This window comes from Rhamphochromis longiceps, linkage group LG18, assembly GCF_057381845.1.
Source record: "Rhamphochromis longiceps isolate RC_006_pf linkage group LG18, R_longiceps_female_GT1.1, whole genome shotgun sequence".
Lineage (NCBI taxonomy): Eukaryota > Metazoa > Chordata > Actinopteri > Cichliformes > Cichlidae > Rhamphochromis > Rhamphochromis longiceps.
The window spans coordinates 37,965,849-37,982,508 of NC_140574.1; the positions used below are offsets into that span (position 1 = coordinate 37,965,849).

At 42.5% G+C, this 16,660-nt stretch overlaps 1 protein-coding gene across 1 annotated transcript in view; it reads right to left on the reverse strand.

Annotated features, from left to right (window-relative positions):
* The window catches only part of LOC146648892 (phospholipid phosphatase-related protein type 4-like), a 72,233-nt gene extending 56,980 nt beyond the window's left edge, over positions 1–15,253 (reverse strand). Inside the window, exon 1 of the mRNA XM_085388498.1 lies at positions 14,745–15,253. Within this exon, the coding sequence (XP_085244624.1) occupies positions 14,745–14,828 (84 nt within the window). The 5' untranslated portion in view covers positions 14,829–15,253. The remainder of the gene's footprint in view (positions 1–14,744) is intronic.
* Between the last annotated feature and the right edge of the window lie 1,407 nt (positions 15,254–16,660).

Sequence of the window (16,660 nt, forward strand, 5' to 3'; positions counted from 1 at the left end):
CAGTCAGCTGAGACTGAAGACGTCACCTGATGATGACGAAACGTTTCTCCCACTGAAAACATCCTGACGAACAGAATCAAACTTTTGGGATTTACTTACCTGGTTGATTGAGCATCGAGACACATTAATGTTGGTTTGTGTGCAATAGATTATTGCATAATTTCTTTGTTAAATAGTTTTAATATCAGTACTTGAACTGGATTGCACTTTTCTGTTCAGCAGATGATGTAATGAGCACATGAATAATTGATCAGTAGTTACAAGACAAAAATCTATATTGTTAATTAAATGTTTAATAAACATGAAAGAAAATATTTTTGTTGGTTCATTTAAAATGTTCTGACCCCAGATTGACTGGATGATGGAGTGGACCTCCTGCTATTGTAGCTGGATACCGCTGCTCTGTAGTCACCAGATCTCAGTCCCACAGAGCATCTTTGGGATGTGTTGGAATGACCGAACAGGAAGGTTTCTATGGAGCACGTCTGATTTTGGTTGGCACTGAATGATTTAAAGAAGCCGAAAAAGAAAATATAATTGAAAAATATTTTTGGATTTACATATAATTTGCATCCTACTTGTCTTTCTAAACCAGCCAGAACAACTGAAAGTCCATTTTAAGTTGGATTAACTCCTTCCTATGTTTGTGGTGTATTACATTCAACTGTTTCATAAAATGTAAATAGAACCTAAGTACATGTAAAATTTATTGTATTATCCTTTTCTAACACTTTTATGTTTTAACTGATTTAAAGAAGAAACACAAAAGACAAAGTGCTACATTTTAGATCTCTCTTTAACCTGTCAGTCAAATGTTCAACAGAAAGAAGCATCATATTGCATATTTTTGGCTTATTTAATGATACAATTATCTGCACTGCACATATGTGAAACCCAGGGGTTAAAGTGGGCCAGAGTGATCTGCGTAATTTCAAATGGCTGAATCAAAATCCCCAAACACACAAACTGTTCCCACGCAGTTTGTCAGAAAACATATCTGTGAGCTAAATGTGCAGAAAACATGTGCAGCACTGATAGCTGCAGGAAAATGTAAGAGGAAGAGGAGAGATTATTTTCAAAGGTGAGGACTGCTCAGCAAGCTCACATGTAACGTCCTAAATCGCTGTAGGTATTTAAAATCAGATCATTTATCAAGTTTTTGGCTTGTTTTTCTGAAACATCTTGCAAAACGAGCTGACGTATGCAAATGTTGGGTTATTCACAGGTTGCATGAAAATACCAGGCAGCTTAGCGCAGCATAAAGTGGTGTGTTAGCAGGACTGTGATAATGTTTACAGTGATGCATTATGTTGGACTGGCTAAATCTCGATTACATCAAAGGTAACAGACATTAGTTTATAACACTGGTCAGATTCACTCACTGAATTCCACCTGTTATACCAGCTATCAGCCGTAGAACTCACATAACATTTGTTTATATCTTTTTGAAATTTGGCTGGCTAAATCCACACAGAGAAGCTATTACTGAAGCAGCACAGCTGATCACAGCCTGCACACAAAGAATGTACTGCTCCTACGGGGTAAGAGCATCACAGGAGCACAAGCTAGCTAATGTGGCTTAGCTGCTCAAAAGTGTATGCAACTAAAAAGTTGTGTTGGTTCTCAGTCACCTAGGTCATGGCAGTCTAAGGAGAAAGGAACGTTTCTTGAAGACATTTCACCTCTCATCTGAGAAGCTTCTTCAGTTCTAAAAGCCAAAGGTGGAGACTCCCAGGTATTTAACCTGGGTTGGAGCTGACCCACTCACCATCACATAGCAAGGTCTCACACCCATGACCTCTGCTTATCTCAGAGGCGTCCTCCTTCGTTGTTTACTGCTGAGAAACCAAATAATGTTCATTTGTCTATTTAGGGTCCTGAGCTCCAGCATCATGACAGGTATGGCTTAACAGCTTGGACATATCAAACATATGACTCCAGCAGACAATCTATACTGCATTTAAAACATGTTTCTCTCCATGTTTGCTCTGATGACTGTCAGGCAGTATTGGGAATACATGTTGTGTTTCAGTGTCAGCAACAAACAAAGTTTCTTGTTTCTAAGCTGGCAAACCCTAATGTCTCTGCTCCTGAGCATCTGTGACTGTTTCTGTGTTCACCAGCCCAAGAAATTAGATAATGAATGTTGTTTTTCTCAGCCTGTGAAGACACAGCCTGAATTTTGTGTTGCCAAGCTGCCATGGCAGAGTCTTTCTGTGGTGCTTCACTTGAGACTATGCTAGTAGCACAGCTAAAGCCTTCAAGGACTGTCGCTCCATCTGGAGCCCAGGTAAGCACTGTTTCTGTTGTTGCTACTCCTAAAGACTGTTGTGCTCTCTTGTCTGTGCCAATAATGATTATAGCTCCACCAGTGATTGCCCCTGAGCCTTCACCTCCACCTGTGTCTGCTCCTAGGCCGGCACGGACCCAGCACTCTCCTGCACCCGTTCCAGTTCTTAGTCTGCTGATTAAATTGTGTCCACAATGAAGATTCAAATTTTAAGGATCAACTCCTGGATTTGTGAGTGAACAACCTGTGAGTAGCAAACTTATCAGGGAGGGAAAACAGACCAAACTCATGTCATACACGAACAAACAAATTAGGTTCCTTTGCTGGCTGCAGGACGTCCTGCAAACAGCAGCAGGGTTTGCTTGAGGTGTTAAGGAAGACTGTAAAAACATCTGGTAGCTCAGCAGACTAATTAAAAATTTAACAGCTTGAACTTTCAGGTGGAACCACATAATTTCATGGAAAAGATCAAGAACGAACAAGGAGACACAGAAACCCATCATGGTGTTAAACTGACACAAGCTCACAGCAGGGTTCACATAGATTGAACTAAGTGGTGATATTTTATCTATTTTAAGAAATTGTTTTAATAATGACAGCAATTATAAGAAAGAATAAAGATTTCTAAAACTGTTGTTTTTTTACTATTATTATTATTTTTCTGTATCGTTCCAATCAGCCTTTATCTGTCTGTCTTTCCACATAAACAGGTAGCGATTTTAGCATTAGCATCTTGGCTAATCCAATCAGATGGCGACAGACAACATGTCATGCCACACCTGCAGAAGAAAATACTGCTAATGATGACTTGTGACAATATGTCTCTTGTGTAAATAAACACATACATCCAAATGTATTGTTGTTTTTAATAATGGTAAATGGCCTGTATTTGTATAGCACTTTACTTAGTCCCTAAGGACCCCAAAGCGCTTTACACTACAATAATGGTAAGCAACAATGCGTGCTCCACGGCTAGTCTGCCAGAAAATATAACAAGATATCAAATTTAAAATAATCCAAAGAACATGTGTAGCTGCTACTGTACAAAGAGATGAAACATGCCAAAGATGATTGGTTCAGGTAAAACAAGCAAGTCAAAGGTCAAGCAGAACTGGGTACAAGAGGCTGATTAATAGTACTTTTGCTTGAAGAGCCCACCCCAGTTGAAAGTAGGAGTGTGCCACATATGTTATATACTGATTTCATTGCTATAGCAATGCCATTTTCTTGTTCCTTAGTGTAATGAACGAGCCCAGGCATGTCTGAGAGCAAGAGCTGCTTGATCATAAGTATCTGCATCAGCAACCTACAAAGCACAGTACCTTGAAGATATGCAAGAAAACTGATATGCAAGAAACAAACTTGTTTCACTACTTGGGGCAAAAGCACAGCACTGAGTACAACCAGGCTACAGACGAGGGAACACCAGCAGCTGGTCATGTTTAACCCAGATGACTACACTAAACATCAATGGAGCGCTCGTAACTGTACCAGGAGCAGCAAACAATGGATGGAAATTATAAAATATTTTATTATGTCAAAATATTGTGTAGGGTTCTGATGAGTTACACGGTTACTTTAATGACTGATAAACTAAAGCGTAAAGCAGTTATTTTGCAGTTATTTACAGTAAAGACCCTACATATTAATCAGTAATTTTCATTTTATTATTTCATTGGAAAAAGTCATTGGTTACACTGGATCCAACAACTGAAAGCAGTTAAGTAGCTGACACACTGTAACAGGTAGGGCTGCCACGATTAGCGGACTAGTTACGATTACGTCGACTATCAAAATCGTCGACAACTAATTTAATAGTCGACTTGTCGTGTGAAGCTTTGTAAGATCCTGAAAGACGCCGGAATAAGTTGTAGGATTCATCCATCCAACCATTATCTTCCGCTTATCCAGGGCGGGATCGCGGGGGCAGCAGCCCAAGCGGAGAAGCCCAGACCTACCTCTCCTCCAGCTTATCCGGAGGAACACCAAGGCGTTCCCAGGCCAGCTGAGAGATATAATCTCTCCAGCGTGTCCTGGGTCTGCCCCGGGGCCTCCTCCTGGTGGGACATGCCCGGAAAACCTCGCCCAGGAGGCGCCCAGGGGGCATCCTTGTCAGATGCCCGAACCACCTCAGCTGGCTCCTTTCGATGTGGAGCAGCGGCTCTACTCTGAGCCCCTCCCGGATGGCCAAACTTCTCACCCCATCTCTAAGGGAGAGGCCAGCCACCCTTCGGAGGAAGCTCATTTCCGCTGCTTGTACTCGCGATCTTGTTCTTTCAGCCACTACCCACAGCTAGTGACCATAGGTGAGGGTAGGGGCGTAGATCGACCGGTAGTTGTAGGATTTAAAAGTGTAATAACGGACTGAAACAGAAGATGGCAGCACTGCATCTACAAGGATGCCAGCTGCCCTTAAACGCCAAAGAAGAAGAAGCAGTCTCCGTCAGGGGCTGCATCCTCCTGAGGCCCCATTTCTAGGCCGATTACGTCACAGCGATGCGACGAAAGCTGTCTAAATTCAAAGAGTCCTCCAAATGCATCCGCCTTTTCCCCAGATTTGAAGGATGGGTCGCGTGTATCCTTTGTGGCCCAGCCTATCCCAGAATTCATAGCGCGATCCAGCTAATTCCAGTTTCCAACAATGGCGGCCGCTACTTTTTACTACTACTCTTATTACTCTTTCTGGGTCACAAAATAAACTTTTAACATTTTCAGGTGAGAATGTAGCTGTGTACACTTCATATATCTGCTCGGTTTATCAAGACCACATATTTGTAAAGCGCTCCGACGTTTTCGGAGACGTCTGCTACCCACCAGCTCGATAACTGACCGGGAGGTCACTAGAGCCGGCAATAACACCAAACTCCCGGCACATCGTTTTCAGACCCCCACGGTCTTTCGCTACTCAGGTTAAACATGATATATAAGTTGATCGTGGCTCAAGAGTTGGGAGTTCGTCTTGTAATCGGAAGGTTGCCGGTTCGAGCCCCGGCTCCGACAGTCTCGGTCGTTGTGTCCTTGGGCGAGACACTTCACCCGTTGCCTACTGGTGGTGGTCAGAGGGCCCAGTGGCGCCAGTGTTCGGCAGCCTCGCCTCTGTCAGTGCGCCCCAGGGCGGCTGTGGCTACGCTGTAGCTTGCCATCACCAGTGTGTGAATGTGTGTGTGAATGGGTGGATGATTGTGTATAGTGTAAAGTGCTTTGGGGTCCTTAGGACCAAGTAAAGCGCTATACAAATACAGACCATTTACCACTTAGATAACTTAAAAATGTGATTGTTTAGCTTTTTTCAGTGTTTTATTTGTTCCTCAGTAAATCGGTTTGGCTGAGATTAAAGTTATAGTTTTCACACAGCTGAATAAACGTCAAACAGAAAACTGGTTAAACAGAAATGTGAGATGCTTGAAAATTTACTCCAGCGTCCTGTTATATTTGAGATATGAAGGATCAGATGGCTGAGTTTATTAAACTCCACTGAGACAATCTGCAAATCTCATTAAAAGTTTAATAAACTATCGAGGACTTTCGGTGAGGCATGTAGAGACATGGTCACGCCACATTGAGCTCCGTCTGTACTCTCCCTTTCTAGCAGCCGAAGCCAAAAGAGAAACATTGCAGAGCGTGATGAAAAACATGCGGGCAGAGGCCTTGGACCAAGCTCTATCGCCTGTCGGTGCAAGTATTTCTCAAAATGTAACCTTGCTGCGGTCGGTCCAAGACAACTTAAACATGCAGGTAGCTAAAGTGGATATGCCACTGGTCAAGGTCGATAACCTACAGGGCTCAGTCCGCCAAGTCAAAAAAGATGCTAACAACTGTATAACTGAAATGGGCAAGCTCACACTCAAGATTAATCAGTTGGAAGATCGAGAACGGAGAAACAACATCAGAATCACTAACCTACCAGTGGGAATCGAAAGGGATCCTTGCGAGATGGCATAACTCAGCTCATAACCTCAGGACGTCGGAGCAGTATGCATCACGTGATAGAGCGGCTGTGGCGTGCGAGACCTGTCGGCAGTCTGGTTGAGCATTTGGAGCCTCACTACCAAACCAGCATTTAATCTCAGAGAAAGGTATCCCAGAGAAGTAAAGCAAGTGTGTAAGTTCATCTCTGAATGTTTGTAAAACATTCCCACATTAAGCTTAACAACTGATATAAGGAGCTACAGCCTCTTCTCTCTCCCTCCCTCTCTTGGTGCTGCTTCAATCATGAAACTGATCAATGATCAGCTGATCGGCTTTTCTCTCTTGTTTGTTTATCGCCCACTTTGCGCCAGAAAGAGGAAACCAGCGGCTGAACAACAGCAGCACGTTTAAGCTTGATAAGCTGCTGTTAGAATTTATTTAATATTACTTTCTACACCAGGATCTTTTTCTACAGCTGACGGCTGTAACTGTGCAGGGGCGGATCTAGCAAAGTTTAGCCAGGGGGGCCGATAGGGCATGAACAGGGAAAAGGGGGCACAAAGACATACTTTTCTTTCTTACTCTCATGTCGAGCTTTTAATAAATAATTATCTGAATCTTACAACCAAAGTTTTAATCTGATATAAAATGTATAGTCCATTATTATATATCAGAACTATTAAGTCAAATTTTTAACTTAGTAAGCTATAGTACTTTTTCCTTTGGGTACCATCTGTGCAGTCTGCAATCCTGTTGAACGAAGATATTGAATCTATTTAATTACTGTAGAAGAATAATTGATTTCTGTGCATTTTTTTGCACATACATTAAATTAAAGTTGATTACGTCGATTAAACATCATGAGGTGGAGGGTGGGGCGTGGTTCCCTATTTTTCTTTTTGCTGGGAGTTTGCAACCCTATTAGTTAGGTTGCTTAATATTTCCTTCTTTTTTTTTTGCCTGTCCCATTTGGTTCTTTAGCCATCAGAATTGTTGAAGACCAACAAGGATACCCAATGGATTTATTTTGCCAAATGGATCATCATGGCCTTGCCGTATTGGTCCATTTGATCGACCTTTGTTTTTATTATTTATTTTATTTTATTTTCAGTTGTTACAGACGGGACAGATATGAGTGAGGGACAGGAAAGGGAGAAAGAAAGAGGAAGGAAAAGAAAAACAGAAGGGGAGAGGGACAGTGAGAAAGGGAAAAAAAAATCTCCTGGATCACCTGTTGAGAGAAAAAGAATAGAAAACAAGCAAAAAAAAAACCAAAGCAACATACTAAACACAACACCATCGCATTAATCTAGCTAAGTGTAAACAGCAGTAAACACTAAATATTCAATGTTGTTGTGCAGCAAGCAGGACCAACAGCACACAATGTGCTTTGAAGTAGCAGCCAAGAAAGGTGTAGTTTATGTCTATGGACAGTGAACACCTGTGTGGATCAGCACGCTTGTATTCAAATGGTTTCCACATGTAACGGTCTGCAAGAGGATGGAGAGAGCCATAGCCCCGCCCCCCAGGGCATGAAGCAGGCATGGAGGAGATCCAGGCCCCAGACATCCAGAGGCCCCAGAGTGCGAGAGCCCAAGGAGGACCACCGGCGGGGCATCCGTGCCACCCTCATGGGAAGGGCTGAGGATCCCCAGACGAGGCGTCACCCAGTAGCCACCGAGCAGAAGCTAGAGGGGGCTGCACCGGCGTGCCCGCCGGCTCTGCCGGCAGCCAGCTGTGCCAGAGTGAACCAAGCCGCAGGCCCGAAGGCTGGAGGCCCGAGGGCCCCCCGCACCCCGGAGGAGGCCTGACCGAGCAACAGGCACCAGGCCCCACTTAGGTTGCTTAATATTTCCACTAAGTACTCTTTAAAATGCCAGAATATGAAGGATGGAGCAGGTTTAAATTTATTAGATTGATCAGTTTTGTTGAACTATGAAATATTTTGGGTGCAGTGTATTTTTTGCATACAGGTCTAACAGAATAGCTTTTGTGTTGTTGTTTATTTAAACTTGAGTATGAACTTATACAAAATGCAGCAAGATATTTAAAAAACTATTTTATTGATCAAAAAATACACTATATCGGATTTATATCGGTATCGGACATAAAAAAGTGGTATCGTGCCATCTGTAGTATAAAGTGGGATATATTACAAAAATCTAGACCAGAAGGAGGATGGGCAGTCCCAAATTTCAAACTATACCATTTGGCATTCACATTGAAATATATCAGGCAATGGTTGGATCCAGATGCAATGGCCCCATGGTTGGACATTGGAAAACACCTTGTAACCTCGATTACACTACAAGACTTTCTTTTCTCTGGGATTTCACTTAAACAGTGCTCATTGCGACAGGGGCCTATAATTTCGTATTTATTGAAATCATTTAGACTTTCAGAAAAAGGTCTTAGGTGGACTAACAAAGTGGCACAAGCACACCCCTGTATGGCAAAATATCACTTGCTAACTGGGTCCAAAACCTTCACTAAAAGCCCATGGGCTCAAAGCCCTATCCAGGTGTTAGAGGAGTTACAGTAAATGGTACAAATTCAAATGCTTAGTTTCCAGGAGCTGGTTACTCGCTATACAGTCCCAGAGCAGTCATTATTTCACTATTTTAGATTACGCTCAGCCCTCAAATCGCATAATATCCAGTGGGGAGACAATTTAAAGTTACACTTAATTGTAGAGGTGGTGCAAAACTCACCTAAAAGAATAGCTTCATCTATCTATTTGAATCAATTAAAGTGGTTAAAATCCCAAGATTTTCTATTAAAGAATGGCAAAAAGACCTGGCAGGCCAACAGGAGAAGATGGCCTGGACCACAACCTGGGCCAATGTTGCCAGTTGATCAAAGAATCCCAGCCACCAATTTATCTATTATAAGATTAACCCTTGAGCCCACTGGTGCCATATAAATACAACTGAATTGAATGCAGCATTCTCAGGACTAGTGTAATATTTAGTAATAATATTAACTTACTGTGTTTCATAGTTATTAGCTTATTGAGTTGATTTAGTTGCCTACAGACACCTGCTTCAGTGACAGAAAAGGATATTTTACACAGAGACAACGATCTATCATTTACTCAGCTGTCGTGAATGACTTCCCTTTAATCCTCATGGATGTTTTATTAAGTACATACAGGAAGAGAAATTTGAAGATGTGCCAAACAAAGCAAAGCCTTTGTGGATACTGTGCACAGAGGGAAGCAGGCTACAGTAAGGATGTTTTCCTCCTCTTAATGTCTGTAGCTCTGAATGCAGAGATATAAAAATACACCCCATTCAGTGGGCCATGTTGCCTAGCAGCCAGTTAGTGGGTAGGATGGTGTGACAGTGTGTGAGATAGGCAATGTACCAGACACAGAGCAACTCTGTCACGGAAAGAAAGAGAAACTGTGATTGACAGAGAATGTTTTCCACCTAAACTCTGTGCCAGGGGCAAACAATGAGCTGAAACGTAATCGTGCACGCTCCTCACAGTTAGCATCGCACGGCAATATTTTATGTATAGCACAGAATCAGCAAACCCTACATGCAAGCAGGCTTCCTCTTCATTACACATTCATATGAAATTCACACATTTTAGCTGAAAATACAACATTTTGGAAAGACTGGCTCGGGAATCTGCCGCGGGTCGGTAGATGGCATGGATCACCTGTGTTACTGTGCATCATAGAGCAGAAAAATATCAACAGGCCTAAAAGCTGGGTGTGTGAGTGAATATAGAGAATTGTGTAGAGGTTGTTTTGTGCGATGCACTGTCAGAATTGTCCTGGCATGCCTTCTCACTAATGCCTTTATTAGAGCTGGGCGATATAAGATTTTTTCATATCACGATATGTTTTTTTCATTTCAGGCGATAACGATATCTATCACGATATAAGCCAAATAACTATATTTGTACAATTTAAATGTGCCGTTGCTCACAAGTAAAATGTGAAATAATCAGCAGCTTGTTTTTATTTAAATATTTATTTCCCATAATAAGTTCAACAGGGTAGATGTACTTATGGAACATGAGACTTTTTCAGATAAATAAAGGCAAATATTGCAAACTACACAAAAGGCAGCCGCTAAAGCGTTTAAGTTTCAAAATAGAACAAACGAAACAGACTAAATTGTCAATTCCACTTAGAAACAAAATATTAATTCTAAAAATAAATCTTAGTTTGTTTTACAGAAGAACAGACAAAACTGACTAACTTTTGTCAATATCAAATAAACTGAGAACTAAAAGGAAATTCTCAATCTCTCCTTGTTGTATAGCTGAGCTTTTCAAACAGTTTTAACAGTTACTTTAGTCTGACAAAAGCCGAATGACGAATTAGCGCTTCCAGTCAGAGACTGAGGCTACGTCCACACGTACACGGGTATTTTTGAAAACGGAGATTTTCCGTTTTCGTTTTAAAAAATAATCCCGTCCACACATAAAGGCAGAAATGAAGGAAAACGCTGCTATGAACATGCCAAAGCAGCAGGTGGAGCTAGATTCCTAACCGTGCCGAAATGTTGGCCAATCAGAAGTCTAGAAGCCTCGGTGGGAAAAAGTAAACAAAGCTGGGGCATAGAAGCAGAACCGAGTCGTATGTGTGGACGGACAGTAACTGTGTGTATATGTAAGCATTTAAACACTGCAGAGAGTACAATTAACAGTATTGTAGAAATTCATTTCACCGAAACAATAACGTGGCGCACAGTGTGACGTCAAAAAATGCGCACACCTTTGACGCTGCGTTTTCTCCGTTTTTCTAGTCCACACGTAAATGCAAAAACGGAGTTTTCAAAAATATCCACCCTGGTCGGAGTTTTTAAAAATCTTCGTTTTCAGTGACCAAAAACACGTTTATGTGTGGACGAAAGGTGCAAACGCATAGAAAAATCTGTGTTTTCAAAAATACCCGGGTACGTGTGGACGTAGCCTGAGCATGCACCAGTTTATTGTATTTCCAGACTTGCTTTCGGCACATTTACAGTGCACGCTACTCTGTTTTTTGTCAGACTTGAAATAGCCGAAATACCTTCACACTACGGAACTTCTTTGGCTCTTCCGTTCGACAATCTCTCCGGCATTGGAACCATCATCTGTTTTCTCTTCGGTCACGCTCGGTTGATTTTTCTAGTCGGCACACTCATTTCCTCCATTACCCGGGCGGTACGGTGGCTGGCTGCTTCCCAAACATGTACGGCTTGACACTTGTGCTGTACGTAACAAGTCACGTGACGTGACGCTGCAGCTGTGATTGGTTCGGCTCTGTGCTACTTAATTTGGATTGGCTGTTCTTTTTTTTTTTTTTTTTTAAAGAGGACAAGAGCGGCGAGGTCTATCGCGATAGCTTAATTTTTCTATCGAGAAAAAGTTACATACATATCGTTATCGTTCTATCGCCCAGCTCTACTTTAGATTTAGCTGGGCCTGACCACTGGAACGATTATGTCTCAGGGCCAGAAATATCCACGTATCCAACGTCCAACTTCAAACATGACAGTAAGTGAAGGGACCATGAAGAGAAAATTAGAGCGTTCAAAGACTCGCTGTGCTGTCAGGCACTTGACCAAGCAGCCAGGCGTGGTTTTACCTCCCATCCTTTCTCTGGACTCCTGTTTCTGCCACACACTCTAAGGAACATGCCCCACTGGTTTGGACGACACATTGGTGCCTGCCATGTGGTTGTTTTGGTGTGTTCGGAGCCAGACGTTAACATTTAAGGAGGAAATAGGGTTGTCTGCTAATGCTTGCACACATACGTGCACATGCATATACTCCACATGCTGCTGGTACTGCCAAAAGGTCTTACTCTGTGCCACGTCATGTTACAACCTGTGGTACAAGAACAAGTGGCCTACAGGAGGTGATGGCAGAGTCAGAGGTTTTCTGAACAGCATCATTAATCAAACTCACAGAAATGCTTTTACAGACTCACACATGTTCTTTTCTTGGCTCTTTGTCTACTTGTCATTAATTAATCAGTCAGTAATTAGAAAAAACAAACTGAGATTTTACTTCCAGTGGCAAACGCCTGTGCACAGTACACAACAGGACAGCGTGTACACTCCTGGGTTGTCCTGAAGACTGATTTTTTGACCTTTGGGGGTTTCGGAGTAATCAGCAACAAATAATCAAAGCTTCCCCCAGCAAGTGGAGGGTTGGGGTGGCGAACAATGACACGTCTAATTTGATAAACACAGCAAAATCACCATTAACGTGAGTTCAAGACAACGTTGACATTTCAGCTAGTTAAAAGTAGATCACTCAGATAGAAATTCACAAGCAGCAGAAAAGCTCTTACTGTCTCCTTTCACACTGCTGCTCTCTGTCACTGTCTGAAACCTTGTTTTTCACATTCATCATCGTTGTGAAGCAGTAGGATCCTGTCACCAGATTTCTGCTAAAGGGAACTTGAAAAATGTCTAAATCTAGCAACAAATTGGCGAAATTAGCAGCAGTGAGAAGAAATGTGAAAACAGGAAATCAGCTGACACGATGAAGTATGTTTGGCCTTTTCTGTGCTTTTATTTATTTCAGGTTCTTTATGTTTGGCTACTGCAGATTTTAAGAAATAATTCTACTCATATATGACGCTGTGTGGTCAAATACATCAGCGATCTTCAGCAGCAGTTTGCAGAAGGTTTGTCAAAAATTCTCTTGGGACATTTGTCACTTTGTCGTTCATTTTCAGTCCAGTCCTTGTACCTGAACATTTTCAGAGCAATGATTTTTGTTTGTTAAGTCATGTAACTGACATAACTATTATTCATGCATAAACACCATGCACCAAATTCACAGGATGAACCAGTGTTGTGCCTGCAAATAACAAAGATCATTTATATTTGGTTGTCTGTTATTTGCAGGCATGTCTCAAAAACACACGAGAAAACACAATTTGACCGACATTGCTGGTGGAATATTTCTGCACCAACAGCATGCTGGTTCTGCTCGGTGTTTAACCTTCCCTGATGTCTGAAAACTTGACATATGGTGTGCACAGTGTCCTTAAAAAGGTGAAGGAAAAAAGCACAAGTGGCAATCTGTCGACAGGAGATGAACGGTATCCAAAATTCACAACATTAAGAAATGAGGGAAAAATCCAGCAAAGACCTACATCTTGACCTGAGAGATGCACCTGGAACAAGCCAGCCTTTACAAAGAGAAACGGAGAGAAAAGACACGAGAACTGGCCTGACAATCAGCAGGGAGGGATCTTACAGAGAGAGGAATGCTAAACGTTGGGTCAAACCATCAGTATGTGCAGAGGACGTCAGGAGCAAGGCACAACAGTCAGTGTCAACAGCATCCTTAGAACACAGTACAGGCTCTGTCAGGGTTTGGACTGCACCTCAGCCCATCAGATGCTGATTCATCATGGAAAGCATCTTATTGTGTACAGTCAGATGGTTTCTTAGGTGTTTACAGTCTCAGTAGGTTGCATGTCTAAGTAAAGTAAAATCTTTACTTCCTACTAAACTCCATTGCTGGTGTGTACGTAGAGTCTGAGCAGCAACACAGCCCAGTCTACGCCCAACATGTTCACATTGTCGTCCAAATCTTGAGGAAAATGTCATTTTCCTGGTGCAGCACAATTGTGACTGGGGAACAAAAGCACTGCTGGCGCAGATTTAAGACGTAAACACCTTAGATATGGTGACAAGCAGGCAGAAGTTAGGCTGATGTTTAATTCAGTGTAAAGTTAGACTAACAAATCATCTTTGCACGCACTAACCTGACAGTATAAAGCAACAGATGAAATATTATTATCATGTTCTGCAGTCAGTACTAGAAATACAGATCAAAACAAAGGCAGCCTTAATGGGCTAAAACCAATATTACTGCTATTATTATTAAAAACAGAGATGTCTTCTTTTTAATGCTGCTAGAAGAACGCTGCAGATTGTGGAGCCTACGGGAAGAAGGCTGCTTCACAGTCTGTGGGCGTATAAACGAAATGCAGCATGATGGCAGTAGGATTTAGCCCAGAAGAGGAGAGAAATGACTGTGCAAGTCCAAGCCTCGCACTGATCTGTCGGGAACAGACTAAAGCCCGAACCTGTGGCTGCTAATGTGCTAATCCTGATTATTCAAAACACAATGAAAGTAAGCTGCAGTAGTGCAGCGTTAAATCTGGACTCTCCTCACTCCTTTCTGTCTGCTGGCTCTGATCGACTGTGAGCCATGAACGATATCTGCACACTGACGATGTTTGATCTCAAATCTTTGTCCCCAACAAATCTGCTGTATGCAAAGGGAATCGTAACAGGATGCAGAGTCACTGGCCTCTGAAACATCAGGTAAACATCACTGCTATACCATTACAGCCTGCCTGGCCAACCTAGAGCAAAAAGCATCCTCAGTGTGTATCCACAACAATTTAACAGGTGATTTCTCTGTGAGTGTGTTTGGCTCCCAGGACAGTGACGAGCATCGGCGAGGAGCACCTGCACCAGCTGCCCCCTCCCTCCCTCCCTCCACCGTCCCCACCAGAGCAGCACAGACCCATCACTGAGAGCGTTTACATCGTAATAGACGGACAGATGTTCACCTCTACGAAATAGAAGCAGGGCAGCAGGGTGACGCTGTCCTTGGTCTCCTTCCCGCCTTTCAGTCGCTCCTTGGCACGAGACATCACGAGCGCCCGCTGGTCTCTCCCGTTGCCGGGAGACAGGGAGCTGTACCTGATTCCCGTCGTAATTTTGCCGAAACTGCGGCCGACCCCCCCCTCCCCCTCGACCCTCCCTAGCTCCCAAGCCTCTAACGGCGGACCTCCATCGCCGGGCAAGGTGAGCTGGAAGTGTCGGTGCTTCCTGATGGGGTCCGTCGCCCCTGAAAATATGGTGGCTGGTAGGCTTTAAAAAGCCGTGCTAGCGCACGACTCCAGACACCGTCTCCTCCAGAAGTGTTGGACCGCTGTGGCGACACTCAGACCATTCATCGTGGAAACGTGTGTGATACTGAGAGATGAGCCCTTCGGTCACGCTGGTCCTCCGCAGGTACCTCAGAGACGCTCACCCACTCGCTGTCCTCCAGCTCTGCTGCAGCAGGTGAGCCTGGTTGTATTCGCCGGAATAAGCGTCGATGGTTCCTGTCGGGCTTTTCAAAATAATCTCAAAGTACTGCTTTTTGTTTGTTTCGGCTTTTTTTTATTCAGTAAATGCAGCACAGTTGCTATATATATATATATATATATATATATATATATATATATATATATATATATATATATATAGAGAGAGAGCACAGGAAAATGAAGAAGAAAAAGATGTCCCACTATGCACCCATTTAGCCAGGAAAATGTACTGTACTTTCCATGTTATGTGACTGTTTTAGAGTCACAGACCCACTTGTGAATAGTTTTTCGTGGAGTACATGTCGATTATTGACCTATGAAACATAACAGCAAACTTGAGCTGCCACTTTGTTTCTGTTTTTGCCTGACAGAACTGACGACATTCCATAAATTTCTAAGTTATCAGCTAAACAGCAAAAATGTTTCCAAAGACTATGTATGTATCACAAATACACACTTATCTTCTAATTACTATACTTTCACTCACCAACACTGAAGCACAAACATCTTGCAGTTAAACAGTTCGATGCTCTAAAACGGGGGTGTCAAACTCCAGTCCTCGAGGGCCAGCATCCTCCTTGTTTTTGAGTTATCCCTGCCATACCTTCTGCTGATTACCTGGATCAGGTGTGCTTTGCCAAAAAGCTACAAAGGCAGGTTAGTTAGAAAACAAGCGAGACAGCGGCCCCTGAGGCCTGGATTTCGATACCTGTGCTCTAAAGGGTGACAACAGTGCAAAAACGGTCATGCCATACTGTAAACATGCTTTTTTAAATGTACTGCTTGTGTTACATGGACGTTTTGGGGGGGACAGACTCACTTTTTGAGCCAGTCACGAGTGTTAGAGGAGGGATGTGAAATTTATTTTACATCGTAGGCCACATACAGCTGACTTTGATCCTATGTGGGACAATTCATTGGCCAGACTATCCTGTAATCATAAATATAATGTTTTCATTAATTCACAGAAAATGTCATTTTTAAAATGTTTTTCTTATAACTGGGGACTCGCTGTACAAGAAAAATAAAAAAAGTAGTAGCTAAAAACAGAAAAACAGGAATTTTTCTGTCATTTATCTCTTAGTTAATTATTTTTGTGTGATATAAACTGGAATGGGAGAGGTGTTTATCAATGGGAAAAGCTGTAAAACAGTTAAAAGCTCACATTTTCTGAAGCTGTCCAGTGGGCCAGACTGGGGTCTTTGACGGGCTGATTCTGGCCACCAGGCCTGCAGTGTTTCTGACTTCAGCTCTACAGGTTAATTGACACTTCTTCTGTAATAACTACACATATTTTGACATATTAAGAAAAAATACTATAACAAAATCAGGTAGTGCCACTTTGCTCAGCAACTGATCTTTTTTTTACTTCCAAAATATGTTTTTTGTTG